At 40.4% G+C, this 22,586-nt stretch overlaps 1 protein-coding gene across 10 annotated transcripts in view; it reads right to left on the reverse strand.

Moving 5' to 3' along the window:
- Window positions 1–22,586, reverse strand: part of FAM184A (family with sequence similarity 184 member A) — a 168,952-nt gene that overhangs the window by 64,762 nt on the left and 81,604 nt on the right. For all 10 annotated transcript variants that reach the window (XR_012638821.1, XR_012638822.1, XR_012638823.1 and 7 more), the window contains exons 6-9: window positions 16,609–16,731; window positions 4,848–5,009; window positions 2,542–2,663; window positions 2,191–2,341 (exon numbers count right to left, since the gene is read on the reverse strand). Coding sequence is in view for 7 of the 10 variants with exons in the window: in XM_074948319.1 (XP_074804420.1) it covers window positions 2,191–2,341; window positions 2,542–2,663; window positions 4,848–5,009; window positions 16,609–16,731 (558 nt within the window). In the remaining 3 variants the exon portion in view is untranslated. The remainder of the gene's footprint in view (window positions 1–2,190; window positions 2,342–2,541; window positions 2,664–4,847; window positions 5,010–16,608; window positions 16,732–22,586) is intronic.

Below are 22,586 nucleotides of genomic sequence, written 5' to 3' on the forward strand. Positions count from 1 at the left end.
AGGGGGTTCCAAAGAGAATGGAGCTAGGCTGTTCTCAGTGGTGGTAGATGACAGAACAAGAAGCAATGGTCTCAAGTTGCAGTGGGGAAAGTCTAGGTTGGATATTAGGAAACACTATTTCACTAGAAGGGTGGTCAAGGATTGGAATGGGTTGCCTAGGGAGGTGGTGGAATCTCCATCCTTAGAGGTTTTTAAGGCTCGGCTTGACAAAGCCTTGGCTGGGATGATTTAGTTGGTGTTGGTCCTGATTTGAGCAGGGGATTGGACTAGATGACCTCCTGAGGTCTCTTCCAACCCTAATAGTCTATGATTCTATGGTGGTCGAAGCATGAAGAGGCAGATGAATGTTTAGTATATCTGGCACATAAATACCTTGCAATGCCTGCTACAAAAGTGCCATGCAAACGTTTGTTCTCACTTTCAGGTGACATTGTAAGTAAGAAGCGGGCAGCATTATCTCCTGTAAATACAAACTTGTTTCTCTTGGCGATTGGCTGAACAAGAAGTAGGACTGAGTGGACTGTAGGCGCTAAAGTTTTACATTGCTTTGTTATGGAGTGCAGTTATGCAACAAACAAAAAATCTACATTTGTAAGTTGCACTTTCACAATAAAGAGATTGCACAACAGTACTTGTATTAGGGGAATTGAAAAATACTATTTCTTTGGTTTGTCATTTTTACAGTGCAAATATTTGTAATCAAAAGTAATATAATTGAGCACTGCACACACTTTGTATTCTGTGTTGTAACTGAAATCAATATATTTGAAAATGTAGAAAAACATTCAGAAACATTTAATAAATTTCAATTGGCATTCTATCGTTTAAAAGTGCAATTAAAACTGCGATTAATCGTGACTAATTTTTTAATTGCAATTAACTATTTTTAATCGCGTGAATTAACTGCGATTTAATTGATAACCCTAATTACAACACATTTTGTTAAGTATCTTAAACATAATTAAAGTATTTTTAACACAAATTAAAAAAAACACACAAAGTTTAGTATGTTTTGGCTGATGTACCACTTTTTAAATTGAGCTGCTTTTGGGAATGTAACTGAGAATGTGCCACTTACAAGCTGAAAAAATGGGAGTAAATGAGTCTTCAAAAATACTACTACTCAAAATGAGAATGAACTCTTAAAAATGAGACAAGCAAAAGTCCTTGATAACATTCAAGCTGTAAAAGATAATTTAGGTCAAGATTTTCAGAAGCCTCCACTTTTATGGGCACAAATTATAGCACTGACAAACTTAAATTTCCCACAGTGTATAAAATCAGGTAATTAGATGGGGAAATACTAACATATGCACCCATAATTAATTGTGCGCACAAAGCTGCACACTTAAGTTTTTGAGCTCTCAAAGTTGAAGCCATAGCTGAAGCAGTCACCATACAGACACAAAAATAACATGTATTTACTAAATCATTTCTGAAAAGCTATTCCTTTCTGTCACTAAAATTATGTTTGGCCTTCTCTTATCTGTCTTTTTCATCCAAGTAGTCAATCAAATCAATGCTACTTCACTACTGGCATTGCAAAAAAGTATAAAACAAAGAATTTGTGTGAATGATTTAACAGGGGGAAAGCACTTTATTATAGTAAATATTAGCATGAATACACACAGTAGCTGCAATTAAAAAGCCAGCATTTATCAAAAATTACCACACAGTAGTATCTGAGATTACGATAGTTTTCCCCATATTTAGGGCAGGAGATAGGTGCAGTAAATGCGTGGTGATACTGGTAATTGGCAAATTTTGACTTTTTAAATGTTTTCTACTGTACCATCAATGTAAACATGTATGATACCTCCAAATAATTACAAAACTAACTAAGCAATATAAACATACATAAATACCTACAACAAGAAACATTAATAGGTAGAGAGGCATAAATCCACAGAGCGTGGATAAGAATACCAAAGAAATGAAAACAGTTTCCTCATGTTCAGTACCACAAGGAAAAAGAGTATACTCTTTCTCATCATTTTAATGAGTAAGAAAGGTTTTCACATTAAATCAGTATTGTTATTACTGAGTAATATCTAATGAGTTATCATCATCCAAATTAAGCCTAGAGACAAGTTTTATACTGCTTTCATACAATTAGTCAGTACTAAACCATCAGCAGCCTAAATCCAAATTATAACTTTCCTTTGATACTTAACTAGCCGTTCTAGTTACCTGGTCTAAAAGATCTTCCACCTTCTTTTGCCAGCCATCCCTGGCAGCATTTTTTTCACGTTCTTTCAGTTGCAAGAGCTGAGTCATGGCAGCCTTTTTATCCTCTTCATGCTGAAGCCTCAACTCTTCACGAAGTTTACTACATTCCTGTCTGAAAGAAAAAGTAATATAACTAAAACATGATCTAGCCTTTCATAAAAATAAAAATTAACAAGTATTATTGAGAAGTGAATTTGAAATGCTTATATAATTACAAAAATATTTGCTGTACCTGTACATTGCATTAATAATGACTTGTTTCATTCAATACATGCTTTTCTTTCCTATTTAAAACAACGAAAAAACACTTGCCGAAGATTTTCTGTCCATTTTATTTCTAGGTCACGAGCCATTCTGTCAACTTTCATCTTCTCCTCTTCCCTCATAGCAGAAATCTTTGCTTCATGCTGCTGCCTCTCCTGTTCTAGTTCCCCCTGAAAATACAAACTTTATAATGGAGACTCAGCAGCTGCAAAAAAGTATTTTGAACAGAAATCTTTCTCTGAATCAAAATAAAATTCCTGCCAGTGTATAGGACTAGCATTGACATTTTTGGTCATTAAACACTTGTTTACAGGTGCCTTATTATAACATGATTAAAGTATAAAATAATTAACAAAATAATTCAAAAATCTGACTCCTAATGAAGACTGTTTTCATTGTTATTTTCAGCTCCACAAATATTTGAGCTCCCTGAATTATACTTCTGTCATTATATTTCTGACAAAATATTTTCTTTAATTTATTACTTATTTGAAATTTTTCAAGAAATCATTTATGCAAGTAATGTTTGTTTGTATGTATCATATGCAAATGGTTGGCTGGAAGTATTCAGCACTTGAAATTCAACATTTGAGCTGTTTTGATCAGATACAAAGTTCACATGGTATGTTTTTCTGTTCCTTGCCTGGCCAGGCATAATTATAAGAATCAGGTTTTTGTGGTGGACCCTTGTAATCAGGGATTCAAAATTCATTTGAACATTTTGTAATATTTTGTAATATTTGCTTAAACTTCATAGTTACAATAAACAGTCCTGCCAGCAGTGTTTGCTTTATTTATGAAAAGCCAACACATGAGGCATCTGGAGAGTATCAGAGTTTTTTTTAAATGAATATTCGTGGGACACTTTTTGCAGTATTCGCCCTGCTCTAATCAATACATTCTAAAACTTGCTGAGACAATTGCTAGTATTAACCATTTCTTAAATGTGAACATTTAAATTTCGGATGCTTATTCTTTCTGAATGCACAGTGGTTATCTGAATGTTACAGGTTGGGACAAAAAAAGATGCTAGTACTAAACTAGCAATCTTTTACATTGGACCTTGGCAAAGACAATTATTCTTCCAAATAGGGGATGGGATTATTCACGTTTAGGCATTTACCTAAAAGATTTACTATGTAAAGGATATTTTCCATAGCAACCACGTATGACATCACAAATAGAGAATTATGATTTCAGATAGGGAAAAAACAACAAAAACAAATACATATTGAAAATGCTGTTTTCCTTTTCAAGAACCGTAAGTGGAAAGAAAATATGACAGTACACAATAAGCAAATTGGTGTCTAAATAGCCTACATTTCTGTAAGGCCTCAGTAGGTTTTTAAAAGGAAATTAACTGAGGGAACAAAGAGTATTTTCACATACATAAGCACACATATAATTTAAGATGCAAATCCTACAGCACATTTAGTTCACAAAACAACAAAAAATAAATTATATGTTTATATAGCAGACTAAGTCAGAGGTTCACCAAACAGTACTACTGTTTTTTGTTGAATTTAGTTTTAAGAGAAGAATATTCTTAACACCTTTTTTCACTCTACAGTAATTGTGAACCTTTGTGCATTTGCTTTCTGAAGCTTTCTTACTCAGTCTTTTAGGGATATCTTCCACTTTTAAAAAGAAAATTTTAAAAAAGGACATGTCAATTAAATGTTTGTTATTTCATGGTTTGAGCGCACATGAAGTGAAAACCAACAAGAGTAAAACACAAAATTCTAGCTCTAATAAAGCTACTCAGAGTTGTTTACAGTACAATTTCAATTAGCTAGAGAAAGATGTATTTGTAGCAACACTCAGTTAATAATAGAAATGACCTCTTAAAATATTCATATCTAATTTTTATGTTCTAAGCCTTGAAATGAAAAAAAAAAAAAGGAAATCAGCATTTTTTTTTAATACGGCTATATGAAGCCACTTGTTTAATATACCCATTAAACCTGTGGTTCTCAAAGCCGGTCCGCCACTTGTTCAGGGAAAGCCCCAGGCGCGCCGGACCAGTTTGTTTACCTGCCATGTCCGCAGGTTCGGCCGATTACAGCTCCCACTGGCAGCGGTTTGCCGCTCCAGGCCAATGGGGGCTGTGGGAAGGACGGCCAGCACGTCCATTGGCCTGGAGCGGCGAACCGCGGACAGTGGGAGCCACGATCGGCCGAACCTGCGGATGTGGCAGATAAACAAACCGGTCCGGCACGCCAGGGGCTTTCCTTGAACAAGCGGCGGACCGGCTTTGAGAACCACTGTATTAAACCAGGTCTTGAAGTTTAAAAAACAGTCAGTAAACACTGTAATTGTGTTTTAAATCATTTGCTTTCCCATCATGTGGTTACCTCAATATTATACAATGATTCCGTGGTTTCTCTCAGCCTTGCTTTGGTTAACTCTAGTTCTTTTTGGAGTATTTCCTGGGTTTCTTGAAGATTGGAGATGTGTCCTTCTGCAGCACCAAGGCCCTGTTCACTTTTTCTTACTTGGTCTTGTAGACGACACACCTACAATATAAAGAGATACAATATTTTCATAATCATTACTAATGGGAACTAAACAAAATCAGCCTCATATCTTTCACTCTAAGGATACGTCTACTCAGGGATAAAAGACCCTCCGTATGGCAAAAGCTGGCCCAGGTCAGCTGACTCAGGCTGGCAGGGCTCAGGCTGCAGGGCTAAAAAAATCGCCGTGCAGACATTTGGGTTCAGGCTGGAGATCAGGATCCGGGATCCTCCTCCCTTGCAGGGTCTCGGAACTTGGGCTTCAGCATGGGCCTGAGCACCTACACAGTGATTTTTAACTGTGGAGTCAGAGCCCCACAAGCCAGGGCCAGGCACGGGTTTTCGATCCCTGTGTATACAAAGAATTTTACTTTAGTGAATACTATTCTCTTCCTTGTAAATCAATTTTTGTCCATGCAACCTATTTTCTCTTTAATACGACTATTTTCATGTCCTGACAGGCAGAATTCCTCCTATATATTTAAATTTACAATATTTGTAAGATTAACAACTGAACACCTTTAAAGGAAAAGGTATCCAAACCTGCACTTTGAAACATTTTGTGAAAAATTTTACAGAATACAAATAGGAGGGGCTTGTGTTAGACTGTTTTGGGGGGTAGACTGCCAGGGTGGCACCCAGGCAAGCAGTAAGAGCAGAAGAAGTAGCGGTGCTCTGAAATGGGGTGTGGAATTTAGGGACTGAGCTAGGGATAAGTAGTGAAGAATTGAGGTAAGAACACGTGAAAAATGGGTTGGACTTTGGTACTGCCTGGGCCACTTTGCACCTGCAATCAGGTCCTGCCTGTCCTCAACTCTCATTTTGACCAAATGTGGTCTTGTTCTCGGGTGCTAGCTCAGCCCTTCTTTCTCCTCCCGCGTTTCGCTGTTGCGAGACTCCCAGTCCTCCTTCTCACTATGAAAGCATAGCAGGTGCTGTTCTACTCCTCTTGAGCCTGGTCTCCCTTTTTGTCAGCATGGTGTCGTAGTTCAGTGCTGTTGTATTAAGGAATTTAAGGCAAAAAAGACTGAATGGAAAGCATGACACCAAGGGGACCCCTGAGACCTGGCAGTTTTAGACAGCAGAGTGAGAGTGCAACACGGGGCATGTTGGCCCCAGGGGTAGGTGCAACAAGGAGGGTGGGGGGAAAGGATTAGCAGGTGAAGTACTCAGGAGAGCCCCCGCAGAAGCAGCAACAATCATGACCGGGTGCAGCAGGGAACAGGTGAAATGTCAAGGGGACTTTCATCCCCTGTCAAAAGACTAGCAGCAAGACAGAGGGAAAGGGTGAAACTTGATTCTAGCCCCAGAGTCTGAGCAGAAGCTGAGTGGAACGTTGGGGAACAGGAGAATCACCAAGAGGAACTTACACTACAGCAAAAGGAGCAGCCAAAGGAATAAAAGTGATGAGAGTAAGTGAACTGTTCAGAAAAGCCCCTGACCAAGCAACAGACACCAGGAATTCCACCCCCTTCATTGACCTATTTTAACCATTAATCAGGACACATTTTAATACAAAAAAGCCTCTAACACACTACAAGAACGTTACATTAAATTCTTCATTTGAAAAACTTCAAATCGTTAGAAGTCAAGCAATTAAAGAGAAAAGCATCTAATGGTGACCTTAAGAATTCCTCCACTTCAAGTATACAGTACGAAGTATGCAATCGTTAACCCTGAGCAATGCGACATAGTAGTCCGCAAGTATTTATTTTACAAATATGAGTAAACTTGGTTTCAATATTTGGGGCAGAGAATTAAGATTTTTTTAACATGTTTCTATAGTTATTTACAAATACTAATATTACCAACAGTTATCGACATTTTCCTCAACATTAGGGAGGAAAAGATCAGTTATTACTAATTTGTTTTCTGGACTTCCATATCCTATCTAGATTTTTCTCATAAATTTCGAGACACAGGCAGCAGAACCAATGAAAAGAAGGTACCTCAGCTCCTCCTGTTCTGGGTCTTTCTTTGCTTCTTGGTCTCTTGGTTTCCTTAGTTATTATTTTTATAAAAAAATTAAAAATTGAAACAGAAGAAAAACTAAAAACAGGCCAAGTCCAAGAATACCAGGAATAATGATGTATAGTTGCAGCCATGTCAATCAACAATCCCCTGCCCCAAAGATCCTTCCATGGATCTTACATATGCCTATCTCAACCTGTGGTATACCTTTAAATGCCCCAACAACTGTGTGAGAGAAACTAGTCAATCACTATGATCTCAAATGAACTCACACAGGAAAATGATAAAAAGACAAAAACACCCGATTCACCTGTGAGTGAACGCTTTTCACAAAGTGACCTATCAGTCCTCATCCTCAAAGGAATCCTGCACAAAACTTTCAAAAGATGAGCTTGGGGGCTTATACTCATTACTCTGTCAGACACTAAAAATCATGGACTGAACATAAGCACTGTATTTATGGCTTATTACAACAATCTATAATCAACTAACTCCCTCTTTTTGTCCCATGACAGCAGAAGTCTTAATAGGCCACTCTACCTTGAATGGTTGATTACAACACATGCTAACTACTTATGCTAAACAATCTGTTCCACCTTGCATTTTTCTGTGATGCTGGGAGTTTCTCTCTCATACCTGTACAAGTGCTCTGTGTGGCTTAAAAGGTTGTCTCTTTCACCAACAGAAGTTGGTCCAGTAAAAGATATTTCCTCACCCACCTTGTCTCAGGAATAATAAAAACACTACTGAATTAGTTAGCTGGAAAAAAAGTGTTAATCAAAATCAGAATGATGAGTATATGTAATGTATAAGCTAAACAGAGTTTTATCTAATTCAAAACTGGATAGAAATCTCCAAGGAAACCTAGATGTTGCAGGAGATGGTACTTTTGATTCATTAGGAGGCAATTTTTCCTCTGAGGCAACAACAAACCAATGATCAAGCATGGTGATAAAGATATTACTGAAAGTGCCTGTCATCTTTTGAAAATAATGTTGTGACAGGTTGGGTCACAGAAACCACCTTGGGACTGCCACCTGATGTGTGGAGACTACCTCTGAGCCCATTTTCCCTGGCAGCTTGGAACTTCAGTACCCTGTCTTGTTGAGCCAGACATCCTAGCCTGCTGCAAACACAGACCCAGGTCTGAACCACATCCCACAAAAGCTGCAGACTTAACAGAAAACAGCTCAGAAAGTGCTCCTGTCTCTAGCTCCCAGATACCCAGTTCCCAATGGGATCCAACCCCCAAATAAATACGTTTTACTCGACGCTTATACAGGTAAACTCATAAATTGTTTGCCCTCTATAACACTGATAGAGAGATATGCACAGCTGTTTGCTCCCCCAGGTATTAAATATAAAAAGTAGGATTTAAGTGGTTCCAAGTAATAACTGACAGAACGAAGTAAATTACCATGCAAAATAAAACAAAAACACACAAGTCTAAGCCTAATACATTAAGAAACCCTCAGAGATGTTCCAATAAGCTTCTTTCACAGACTAGACTTCTTTCTAGTCTGGGCCCAATCCTTCTCCCCGATACAGTCCTTGTTCCAGCTCAGATGGTAGCTAGGGGATTTCTCATGACTGGAATCCCCTTTGATCTGTTCCACCCCCTTATATACCTTTGGCACAAGGCGGGAATCTTGTCTCTTTGGGTCCCCACCCCTCCTTCTAAATGGAAAAACACCAGGTTTAAGATGGATTCCAGTTCCAGGTGACATGGTCACATGTCCTGTGAGACCCCAAGCCTTCATTCTTCCTGGCCTAACACACAAGGCGGCTTGCAAGTAAACAGAGTCATCTACAGTCAATTGTCCTAATTGATGGGAGCCATCAAGATTCTAAACCACCACTAATGGTCCACACTTTGTATAACTACAATAGGACTTCAGAGTTATATTTTATATTCCTAGTTTCCTAGATACAAGAATGATACATTCATACAAATAGGATGAAGACACTCAGTAGATTATAAGCTTTGTAATGATACCTTACAAGAGACCTTTTGCGTGAAGCATATTCCAGTTACATTATATTCACACTCATTAGCATATTTTCATAAAATCATATGGAGTGCAACGTCAAAAATGTAAAACTGAAGCCCTGAACATCCGTGGTCCTTGCAAGAGGCATAGCATTAACCTTGGTATCCTAGAGAAATTTCAGTCTGAATAATTAAGCTTTGTTTACTGTAGTTTCAGCACTGCCCTCTGGTTGCAATTCAAGCAACAAAGCACAAACTCAGGAACTATATTAGCACCATGGAAAAAGTTTAGTGCTGTTGCTCGAGTCCAGTCAATATTTATAGTTTGTGAAAATTCTCTTAGCCCTTTCAGAAAAAAGCAAACATTCAGGGATCCCTGATTAGGATATCGCTGATGAGAAACTACTTTCTGTCCCTTATGTTCCCAACTACAGGTTTCTTCTAAAATCAACTCTCTAGGTATTGACAGGCAAAGACAGAGAGTCTATAGCAGCACTACTATCAAAGTTGGTGAACCAATTACACAAATGTATCATTACCCTTAGTTTACAGATGGAGAGACTGAGGCACAGAAAGTTGCACTGACTTGTTCAGTGTCACACAGCAAGTAACTTCACCTCTCTGTGCCTTAGTTTCTCCAAATATAAAATGGAAATAATGATACATATCCACCTTTGTACAACACTTTGAGATCTATAGTTGAAGAACACTAACTGTTATCCCTCTTGGTGGGACGGGACTTCTTTTAAAAGCCCAATATAACAGGAAAACTGCATTAGTCTCTCATCTGCCCTGGACCATTGGTTAAAAAAAAAAATGTATCAGGCTTTTCCACTGGGACCTCCTTGTAGTAATATTCACTTAGCCTCAGATTCTGGGTAAGGAGTCGGTTATCTGCCCAGGTCCTTGAGGGCTACACAGGGCCTTGAGGCAGGAAGTAAAAAGTGTTTCCAAGGTGGCCAAGAATAAGCTCAAACTATAAGGCAAGGATTTTTCTGCTTAACTGCTTTCTTTCCCATTACCTTCTTTATTTCAGTCATTAGAGATGCAGCTAAAAAAATTAAATTGAGGAAAAAGGAAAATGAATAAAAAATTGAAGAACGTAAGTGCTCTATACATATCTGACTCTTTGAGGCAGACAAAAAAAAGCAGAAAGAGAAAGACAAGTGCTGAGATGAGTAAAGAGCAGAAACAGGAGGTACCAGAAGGCCTTATTTTCGTCGGTAAAGCTACTTGTCTGTCAAAAGCTATGGAGAAATGTCTTCAGTTAGAATCATAGAATATCAGGGTTGAAAGGGACCTCAGGAGGTCATCTAGTCCAACCCCCTGCTCAAAGCAGGACCAATCCCCAACTAAATCATCCCAGCCAGGGCTCTGTCAAGCCTGACCTTAAAAACCTCTAAGGAAGGAGATTCTACCACCTCCCTAGGTAACGCATTCCAGTGTTTCACCACCCTCCTAGTGAAAAAGTTTTTCCTAATATCCAACCTAAACCTCCCCCACTGCAACTTGAGACCATTACTCCTTGTCCTGTCACCTTCTACCACTGAGAATAGTCTAGAACCATCCTCTTTGGAACCCCCTTTCAGGTAGTTGAAAGCAGCTATCAAATCCGCCCTCATTCTTCTCTTCTGCAGACTAAACAATCCCAGTTCCCTCAGCCTCTCCTCATAAGTCATGTGTTCCAGACCCCTAATCATTTTTGTTGCCCTTCGCTGGACTCTCTCCAATTTATCCACATCCTTCTTGTAGTGTGGGGCCCAAAACTGGACACAGTACTCCAGATGAGGCCTCACCAATGTCGAATAGAGGGGAACGATCACGTCCCTCGATCTGCTGGCTATGCCCCTACTTATACATCCCAAAATGCCATTGGCCTTCTTGGCAACAAGGGCACACTGTTGATTCATATCCAGCTTCTCGTCCACTGTCACCCCTAGGTCCTTTTCCGCAGAACTGCTGCCTAGCCATTCTGTCCCTAGTCTGTAGCGGTGCATTGGGTTCTTCCGTCCTAAGTGCAGGACCCTGCACTTATCCTTGCTGAACCTCATCAGATTTCTTTTGGCCCAATCCTCCAATTTGTCTAGGTCCCTCTGTATCCTATCCCTGCCCTCCAGGGTATCTACCACTCCTCCTAGTTTAGTATCATCCGCAAATTTGCTGAGAGTACAATCCACACCATCCTCCAGATCATTTATGAAGATATTGAACAAAACCGGCCCCAGGACCGAGCCTTGGGGCACTCCACTTGATACCAGCTGCCAACTAGACATGGAGCCATTGATCACTACCTGTTGAGCCCGACAATCTAGCCAACTTTCTACCCACCTTATAGTGCATTCATCCAGCCCATACTTCTTTAACTTGCTGACAAGAATACTGTGGGAGACCGTGTCAAAAGCTTTGCTAAAGTCAAGAAACAATACATCCACTGCTTTCCCTTCATCCACAGAACCAGTAATCTCATCATAGAAGGTGATTAGATTAGTCAGGCATGATCTTTCCTTGGTGAATCCATGCTGACTGTTCCTGATCACTTTCCTCTTGTGTTATTGCTTCAGGATTGATTCCTTGAGGACCTGCTCCATGATTTTTCCGGGGACTGAGGTGAGACTGACTGGCCTGTAGTTCCCAGGATCCTCCTTCTTCCCTTTTTTAAAGATTGGCACTACATTAGCCTTTTTCCAGTCATCCAGGACTTCCCCCGTTCGCCATGAGTTTTCAAAGATAATGGCCAATGGCTCTGCAATCACAGCTGCCAAATCCTTTAGCACTCTCGGATGCAACGCGTCCGGCCCCATGGACTTGTGCATGTCCAGCTTTTCTAAATAGTCCTGAACCACTTCTTTCTCCACAGAGGGCTGGCCACCTACTCCCCATGCTGTGATGCCCAGCGCAGCAGTCTGGGAGCTGACCTTGTTCGTGAAGACAGAGGCAAAAAAAGCATTGAGTACATTAGCTTTTTCCACATCCTCTGTCACTAGGTTGCCTCCCTCATTCAGTAAGGGGCCCACACTTTCCTTGGCTTTCTTCTTGTTGCCAACATACCTGAAGAAACCCTTCTTGTTACTCTTAACATCTCTTGCTAGCTGCAGCTCCACGTGTGATTTGGCCCTCCTGATTTCATTCCTACATGCCCGAGCAATATTTTTATACTCTTCCCTGGTCATCTGTCCAATCTTCCACTTCTTGTAAGCTTCTTTTTTATGTTTAAGATCCGCAAGGATTTCACCGTTAAGCCAAGCTGGTGGCCTGCCATATTTACTATTCTTTCGACACATCGGGATGGTTTGTCCCTGTAACCTCAATAGGGATTCCTTGAAATACAGCCAGCTCTCCTGGACTCCTTTCCCCTTCATGTTATTCCCCCAGGGGATCCTACCCATCAGTTCCCTGAGGTTGTCAAAGTCTGCTTTCCTGAAGTCCAGGGTCCGTATTCTGCTGCTTACCTTTCTTCCCTGTGTCAGGATCCTGAACTCAACCAACTCATGGTCACTGCCTCCCAGATTCCCATCCACTTTTGCTTCCCCCACTAATTCTTCCCGGTTTGTGAGCAGCAGGTCAAGAAAAGCTGCCCCCCTAGTTAGCTCCTCTAGCACTTGCACCAGGAAATTGTCCCCTACATTTTCCAAAAACTTCCTGGATTGTCTATGCACCGCTGTAGTGCTCTCCCAGCAGATATCAGGAAGATTAATGTCGCCCATGAGAACCAGGGCGTGTGATCTAGTAGCTTCTGCGAGTTGCCGGAAGAAAGCCTCATCCACCTCATCCCCCTGGTCCGGTGGTCTATAGCAGACTCCCACCACTACATCACCCTGGTTGCTCACGCCTCTAAACTTAATCCAGAGACACTCAGGTTTTTCTGCAGTTTCATACCGGAGTTAATACTGATGGAGCTCAAGCTAAAGAAATAAAACATTAAAACAAAAATGGCACATATAATATACTTTATTATACAAGAGGCAGAACCAAAAGAGCTGTTTCTCTTCTCATTCTCTCTCTCCTTTTCTAACATATATTACTTTTTATACACAGTAGCTTATTTTTAATTGTCAATAACTTGGTCTCTTTATAAATATTATGAAATAAAAGATACAAAGAGGATCAGTTGTGACTAGCAGCAAAAAATGGCAAAGATCATGTTAGAAAACAGCAAGCAATTTCTGAAAACTTCCAAAAACAAGTATATTTCTTCTTTTATTTCTGTCCTATTTTAACAAATTATCTAATCGATAGATGCAAGATATTTCTGATTTTGTGTAGAGCACTAGTGTTTCAGCCTCACATAGCCTGTGACAATGGGCCCTCTGATTTGGTGATACATGTGAATCTCAACTTGAATTAAAAATAGTTTCCATTTTCATTGCAAAGATATCTTTGAAACATTAAACCAATATGAACTGAAATAAGCCAATAGCTAATGCTGAAGGAACAATCATCTGGGCTCCACTTCTGCAATAGTAAATTACAGGACAGAACTTAAAGATGCCCGCTTTCTACTACTATCTCTCTCTCTCTCTCTCTCACACACTCTCTCACACATTAAAAAGAGTCAGCTAAGTTCAGGGTGTATTTCAAAGAAATATTCCATAACCTTACCCAAAATCCATAGTTCTGCCCTGGGTATAATGGTGTTACCATGGAGGAAATAAATTGTTTATATTTTGCAGAGAGATGAATGGCACACTACTATTTTGCAGGGCTGCTCAAAAACAGTAAGACCAACTCCGTTTTCTTAACTGTTTCCCATGAAACATTAAATACAAAAAATTTAAAGTATAATGATACATTTGCTTCCGATATATTGCATACCTGGTTTGTAAAGTTTCAGTTTGAAACAACTTTTTACTACTTTCTCAGAAACCCCTGACAATACTTGTTTATAACTGAAATGGTGACACAAAAGTTAATTATTTGGCACCTCTACAATACTAAATACAGAAGTAGTCACATGTTGGTCTCTTTTTTTCCCCCCAGTAGGTCCTAAGTTATTCACAGCTATCAAAAGATAATTGCTTATCAATGAATTGTGTGTTACAAATGATGGTGTTTTGAAATTATGGAACTCTCTTATAATAAGCTTTTTCAAGATACTGTATTACTTGATTCTATACCAATTTCATAATCTGGTAGGCCGGCTCTTCCTGCTGTAAATGTATATGTTGCTGCTTACTACCTTCACATTTCAACACTTCTTTAACATATCAACAAGTTTTCACACTCTGTAGCACACAGATATATGATGAAACTGTAACACTTCAATAACCTGGGACTGCATGCGATCTCTATGTTTGCAGTGTTGTTGTAGCCATATTGGTCCTAGAACAATGGAGCAACAAGGTAGGTGAGGTGATATCTTTTATTGGATCAACTTCAGTTGGTGAAAGAGACAAGCTTATGATTTTACACAGAGCTCTTCTTGCACAGAGCCCAGACCTGAAGAAGATCTCTCTAAGCTTGAAAGCTTGTCTCTTTCACCAACAGAAATTGGTCCAAAAGAAGATATTACTTCACCCACATTGCCTGTCTTTATGAACATTCTAGGGTCATGAGCGAGTTGTCATCTTTGGCCATGACTAACAGACAGATGGCATTATGAAGAGAAAGGGTAATAAATATATACTTCCTTTTATGTAAAGAGCCAAAATATTCTTAAAAAAATGTAAACATATGAACAGGAATGTTAGAGACACAATAAAAGGATGGAACTGGCATTTCACAAGAAAGATTCTTCTGCATCAGTGAATATTCAGTGTTGTACTAATTACAGAAAATAAATGCAGTATTGTACCTCTTACAAACCCTTTCCCAGTTTTGCTTATGAAAGTCTAGAAGTAAATTATTGTTGTAAGCAGAACACCAGTGTCTTGTACTTATTAAGTCAAGACAAAAAAGGAAAACCTAGAATAAAGTACACTAGCTACTCTAGTGGATTGGATTTATATTTTCTGAATAAAGAATGATAATCTGTTTTGAAATGTGAATTATATTCCCTGTTCGGTAGCAGCTGGATAAAGAAGGTGAAGTCTCAGTAAATAAAAATTTCAGCTCTTTCCATTCTACTTAGTTGCCACCTGGATATGAACACATTAGCAAAAAATGTAAGAATTAAATTTAATATAGACGGTTTTAGCTTATGTTACTGAGAGACAATCGTTAAAACAGCAATAAGAAAACCAAATTGGAACGATAGCATGAAAGTGCCGCCCTAGGAGGACAAAAGGGAGATAAGGTGGCTTTCTACTGAAGTGGCAAAATAAACAAATACCACAAGTGATCATGTTAGCAACTTGAAAATAATTTTTATACTGAGATAAAATTAAAGCAGCCAGGTCAGTGGCATTCTGGTACTCCTTCAAACTTGCAAGAGAGAGATCGAGCTTCCATTCCCAATCTCAAAGGGCTTGAACTACTGGCAAAGATACTCATTCCCATAACTGTTCAGTAGTGCCAGAGTCGAGGAGTGTCCGGCAATGACATTGCTTGCATTGTTCAATAGTGACATTTATGATTGATTAAACAGCAACATTTATGAACTTTGAAGATGGGAGGTTCAAAAGGGGCTGAAGATGTACCAGATGTAGGGAGAAAAATATAGCTAAATATACATGTTTAATATATAAATTTATAATTCTGCATCCTGTACTGTCATCCAAAAGTAATCAGTTCTGTTTTTAAAAAACAGTGAATTTAGTGTTTTTTGATGTTGCACACGGTTAGAATTAGAGAGGCATCTTCTCTGATCCACAGAATCGATACAACATGAGAAATAATGGTGCAAATTCCTAATTCAGCAAAGCCCTTGCGCACATACGTTAAGTCCATCCCTATTCAGCAAAGCACATAAATCCCATTGAACAGTGAGGTCAATGGGACTTAAGAATGTACTTAAGTATTTTGCTGACACAGGGCAAAAAATTCCATATACTGATGGAACAATGTAATATGTCTGACCTGAAAGAACCATCTCTGGGAGTTTCTCTGCCAAAACTTGGTTGGATGTAAACTGTAAGGCAGACACTTACTCACTAAGAAATTGACGGAAATCACCAATTTGTCACATTTTAAATACAAACTAAAACTATCATTAGGTAGTCTGGAATACATGACTATATATTGTATCATAATGGATAATTTTATTATTGGAAATAAGAGTTGAATTCTTCTTTCCCAGGAAACTTTAAAAAGGATCTGCATGCTGTGAAATTAGCCACACTTTACAGCAAACAAATTATAAAAAAATTGGGTTACCAAAAAGATTGGCCTTTTCTCTTTAATTACCTCTTGAAGTATTTTGTGCATGGAAATTTAGTAAGTACTTGATTTGCACATGAGCAGAGTAGAGATAAATGGAGCTGTTTACATGATCGTTTTGTACCTTAGTTTCCTTTCCTTTTGCTACACTAATTTGTAGGAAAATATATTGTAAAAGAAAAAAAAAATCATACTTGACAGTGGTCAAGTGAATTATATTTTGGGAATACTCACGTTAAAACAGACAATGAGCTAAAAAAGGCCCAACAGCATGGGCTCAGTCTAATATCTAATTCACAAAATCAGTTGAATAAGCTATCATTACTGATTAAATGTGGGCTAATGCATATGACAGTGAGCTAATTTGACTAAGAAAATTCTTGCCTCCTGATTGGCTGAAGTCAGCTTTGTAGTCAGTTCTTCCCTCATATTTTCCAGCTGCTGTCTAAGCTGATTCTTATCCCCTTCCAGATGTAGTTTCTCCTTTTCAAATTGCTGCTCCAACTCCTTAAAAAAACAGAAGAACAAAACAGAAAAATTACATCCATTCTTAGTAGTCATTACATGTCAAAGGTGTACCGTATTAAAAAGAAAACCAGAGTCTGTTTTCCTCCAGAAATACGACAGCTTTTAACTCCTAGAAAGAACTCTCTTATCTCAAAGGAATTATAAACGGGGTAAGTTTTGCCTGTTATTCTGGAGATCATGGCTTTTTTGTGTACTTTCTAGTCCACATCCCTTGTTGATAAGATAAAAAGAATAGTATGTAAAACTTCCTTTTATAAATACCATCATTACTTTGCAGTAAATTAGCTCAAAGCATTCAAAAATGTAGACTCTCAGTCTCCCATATACGTGGGCTCCACCAACATGAGTTTTAAATTTGATAACATAGTATTTAATTTCTATATGAAATGCAGAAGAGGAAGCAGTAAAACCTTAAAGTCTATGCTGAGGGGTCAGACAGGCAGCTGAGCTGCAGTTGGGGAAAGTAAATAATTTTTATGTCATTATAAAACTAAAAAAAACCAGCAAACATACCCACATATCTAAAATGATATTCATGTAATGAAAATGTATGTATTTGACAGTCTACCTTTCACCCCTCCCCCTCATACTTAGCTTACATTTTTAGATTACAATTTTTGAGGGGCAGGGACTGCATCTATATCCAGGTTTATACAGCACTTAGCCTAAGAAGGCCCTGATTTTAATAAGAGGCCCCAGCTTGAACACCACAAATATTAGAAAATGAAATATTAATAAATAATAAATTGCATGTGTGCCTTTCTGCATCTGTCAATCTGTGACTTACATCACTGTTTCATAAACCTATGCCATATATGTTTGTGCCAGAATCGTTACTCTTTAAAAAAACTAGTTATTTTTAAGACTAGCTTTTTATTAATATTTTGGACACGAATGTGACAAAATGGAACATTATTCCAGCATATAATAATGCAATGTTACAAAATTATTTTAACATACAAAAATGTAACAGTAGCAAAATGGGCTTTTAATAAACTTCAAGTCACAAACATGCTGAAAGCCTTCAAAGTAAAAAAAAAAACAAAACAAACAAAAAAAACCACAAACGAAAAACAAAAACCCAAAACAAAAACAAAACACACAGTATTGCCACCCTTACTTCTGCAGTGTCTTCAGCACTGGGTGGCCAGAGAGTGTTAGCTGCTGGTAGTGGCGCTGTCTTCAGGGCTGAGCTCCCAGCTCGCAGCCATTGCTCTCCACCAGTCAAACTCTGAAGACAGTGCCGCTGCCAGCAGCAGTGCAGAAGTAAGGGTGGCAATACCATGACACCCCCCCGTACAATAACCTTGTGACACCCCCCCCCACCCCCTTCAACCTCCTTTTGGGTCAGGAGATCTACACTTACTGTAAAATTTCAGATTTAAATATCTGAAATAATGAAATTTACTATTTTAAAAATTCTATGACCATGAAATTGACCAAAATGGGCTGTGAATTTGGTAGGGCCTTATGCATATGATAGATGGTGGACACTGAATAAGCAGCTATTCAATATTTTGTTTATCCTTATTGTTCAATGAGTAGCCCCCGGTTTTATTTAGTCACACTATTCAAACCCTGCTCTGAAGTTTTGAACTATTAATTTCCTTATGGTCTTTTCTATAGTGCTCATCATTATAGTATCTCAGAGGTTCACAAAAATTAATTTATGTATTTTCACAGCACCCCAGTGAGGCGATGGGGTGACATTATTCTCATTTTATAGATGGGGAACTAAGACACAGTAACATTAAGGTCAGAAGTGTCCACGAATTTTGCATGCCCAATTTGAGATGTCCTCTCCAAGTCCCAATCTTTCCTCCCATCTGGGCTCTCAATCCCAGTCTCTATCCCCTCCTCGCCTCCCAGACGTTTTTCCCACCTATCTCCCATCCCCCCCCAGCTCCTTGTCCCAAGCCTACTCCATCATTCTAGCTCAGTTCTTGTCCACTCTGCAGCTAATTCAGATTTTTCTGTTCCAAACTGCTGGGGGGAAGGGAGGAGGAGGGGAAGTGGTATTGAGAGCACCGGAGAGACTGTCTTTCCACTCTCAGTTCTGATGCCCAGCATCACATTGGTCACAGAAGCTAGCAGCAGCCATTGCAAAGAGTCCAGCATCCCCGAGATGGAGCATGCTCAGTGCAAACAGTATCCGAAGAATTTAGCTGCAAAATCCTAGCCAGCCTCTACTGAACACGTGCCAATTGTGATTTTTCAAAGGCTTATATACATGATAACTTGTCTAAATTTGACATCTTTTCACTGGAATAACAAAAGGCACATCCCTGATACTAGGGCAACATCTCTGACAATTTTCCAGACCTTCTTCCCAAGCACAAAGACGCTAGAGCTTTTCAAGAAAACAGTTAACTTTTTTTCATATGGGCAACAATACATTTTTCCCAATCTGATTCTCAGAATTGGCTTCTTTTTTTTGCTGACACTTACAAAAATTAAATAAAATTCAGCCTGAGGTAGACACCCAGCATGGAAAACTTCACCTTTAATGACTGAAGTTTGGCAACGTTATTAGCAACTGAAAATGGTGCCAAGTGATATTAAATATAGGTGCTACCAGCTCTGCCTATAACATACTAAAAGATACAATTTACAATAAAAAAAATAAACCTTTCAATACATATTTCACCCCTCACCCTACTGTCACTCCTTTTCCCTCCTCCTCCTGTCTTTTACTTCCTTTCACTATCTTCCTACTTTCTTCACAAAAGTATGCTCAGGGTCTTCCTTCCTCTATCCTTGCCACAGCAGAGTATATCTTTGCAAAGCTGCCAGCAAAGACTTCCTGTCTCATGTTAGACTTGAGACAGGTAGTATTTACTAGGCAGTAGATCAGTCTCTATGCTGACTCAGTCCCGATCCTCTGCCAATGTTCCCTAATAAGTCAGCCCACAATGAGGGTGGACATTTGTGATACGGACACAGGACCAATAACTCATATTCCAAAGTTGTTTGTAGCATTGTTGTAGCCAAATTGGTCTCATGATATGAGAGAGACAAAGTAAGTGAGGAATGGACCAACTTATGTTGATGGAAAGTACAAGCTTTTGAGCTTCGCAGAGTTCTTCTTCAGGTTTGGGTAAGGTAATCAGAGCATCTAAGCTAAATATAAAGTTGGGTCAGACTGGTAAGCATAAGTAGTTTACACATGCTATAGGAGAGCACTTAAAATGAAGTGGTCAATTAAGGGTTTGCAGGTAATAGGGTGTTACAAATTGTTGTAATGAGCCATAAAACCAGTGTCTCTGTTGAACCAACGCCCCAACAGTAACTGTGTGGGTGAAACCAGGCAATCATCATGCTCTCAAATGAATTCACACAGAAAACAATAAAAGACAAAAACACCATATCATCCATGGGTGTACACCAGGGGTCGGCAACCGACGGCACGCGAGCCGATTTTTAATGGCATGCTGCTGCCTGCTGGGTCCCAGCCGCCGGCCCCGCTCAGCCTGCTGCCAAACCCAGGCCGGGACCCTAGCAGGCAGCAGCGTGCCATTAAAAATCCTGCCCGCCCCGGCCTGCTCTTCTCCACCCCTGCCCCCCACAGGGGGGCAGGGGTGAAGAAGCTTGGTCCTGCTGGCTGCTGCTGCAGGGCAGGCAAGCTCCCCCCTCCCCCACCTCTTCCCCCTGCGTGCTGCGTTCCTGCACCACCTCCTCTCCCTGCCGCCGATCAGCTGATGGCCCTGGCATGGGAGGGGGAGAAGCGGAGCCGCAGCGCACTCGCTGCTCCGGGGAGGAGGCGGAGAAGAAGTGGGGACGGGGCCGTGGGGTGGAAGTGGGGTATATCCCCTCCAGCCCCCTGCCGTGAGTCGCTCTGGGCAGGGGGCTGGGAGCACCCCCACGACCCCAGCCCACACCCGCAGCCCCCTGCCCTGACTCCTGCACCCCCCCACACACGCCCCCAGCCCCCTGCCCTGACTCCTGCACCCCCCTCACACACCCGCAGCCCCCTGCCCTGACTCCTGCACCCCCCACATTCCCACCCCCACCCTGAGCACCAAACGGGAGCTCCTGCACCCCCCCCCATTCCCACCTGCACCCCTCGCATCAAATGGGAGCTGTCCAGGTAAGCACTCCACCCCAAAACCTCCTGCCCCAACCCTGAGCCCCCCTCCCTCATTCTAGCTCCTGGCCAGACCCTGCACCCTAACCCCCAGCCTGCTCCTTCACCCCCAGCCCTGTACTCAGTGCACTCCCACCCTCAGCTCAGTGCAGAGAGAGAGGAAGAGAATGGGCTAGAACGAGGGAGAAGGTAGGTACCCACTCTATGTGGGCAGGGCCGGGATCCCAGACTGGCAGCGGGCTGAGAGGGGCTGGCAGCCGGGACCCTGGCTGGCAGGAGCCGGCGGACTGAACCCCAGACCGACACCGGGCTGAGTGGCAGCGAGCTGAGCTGCTCAGCCCACTGCCAGTCTGGGGTTCTGGCTGCCAGATCCTTGCCAGCTGGGGTCCTGGCCGCAGACCCCACTCAGCCTGCTGCCGGCCGAGGTGAATGGAACCCCAGGCTGGCAGCGGGCTGAGTGGGCCGGCGGTGTAAGATCAGCATTTTAATTTAATTTTAAATGAAGCTGCTTAAACATTTTGAAATCTTGTTTACTTTACATACGACAATAGTTTACACAATATATAGACTTATAGAGAGAGACCGTCTAAAAAACGATAAAATGTATTACTGGCACGCGAAACCTTAAATTAGAGGGAATAAATGAAGATTCAGCACACCACTTCTGAAAGGTTGCCGACCCGTGGTGTACACTTTTCACAAAGCAATCACTCCATAGCTGACCTCTCCTTCCTCATCCTCAAAGGAAACCTGCTCAACACCTTCAAAAGGCAAGCCTAGGAACTTAAATTCATAACTCTGCTAGACACTGAAAACCATGGACTCAGAGAGACTATTTTTATGACTCATTACAACAATTTTAACCCCTAGTTGACCACTTCATTTTAAACGGTCTCCTACAGCATGTGTCAACTCCTTATGCTTAACAATCTGTCCCAACTTGCATTTTGCGTAGACACTGTGGTTACCTTCCCCAGACCAGAAGAAGAGCTCCGTGAAGCTTGAAAGCTTGTACCTTCCACCAACAGAAGCTGGTCCAATAAAAGATATTGCCTCAGCTACCCTGTCTCTCTCATTTCACAACGGCCACTAAACAACCATTAGAGGTCTACAACTTTCAGCAACAACCTATCTTTGTTGGATTCCCACTGGCAACCTACAGCTTAAAGGCTCCATAGCTCATTAACATTTCTCTATTCCCAGGGAGTCAAATCCACCTTCCCCCGTCAACAACTGCATGCTAACAAATAAAGGTCTTTTCTATGCCAATATAATGACTTGGTGAAAATATTTTAAGAACCACCGTGTATGCTGCACACCTTCCAAAATCAAAACTAAAATAATTTATAAGACCAAAAAACAAACAAAACAAGTACAATAAAACAACACTGAAATTTGACGGGAGCAAAGCACAGTTGAGAAAATCTACAATAATAATCCACCTATAAGGCCTACAAATATTTTAATTGGCCAAATCCATAGACAATACAGAACAGGTAGGCATTGAAAAATATTGGAAATACTCAATACAAAAGGAAAACAGTTTCAGTGAGAAATTATTCTCCTTAAGTGTTAGTGTTCATAACAAAGAAATATATTTTAACAAAGCAATAATGCAGCAGCAAAAACTCTTTACCTTGAAGTTCAACCCAGTCCTACAACTCTAGATCTGGAGCTCTACCAAAGGCATTTTCCTTCCACTGTGTGCCATGCAGCCACTACTAAACAGCTAGATCCTCATCTCACTGAG

This window comes from Natator depressus, chromosome 3 (assembly GCF_965152275.1).
Source record: "Natator depressus isolate rNatDep1 chromosome 3, rNatDep2.hap1, whole genome shotgun sequence".
NCBI lineage: Eukaryota > Metazoa > Chordata > Testudines > Cheloniidae > Natator > Natator depressus.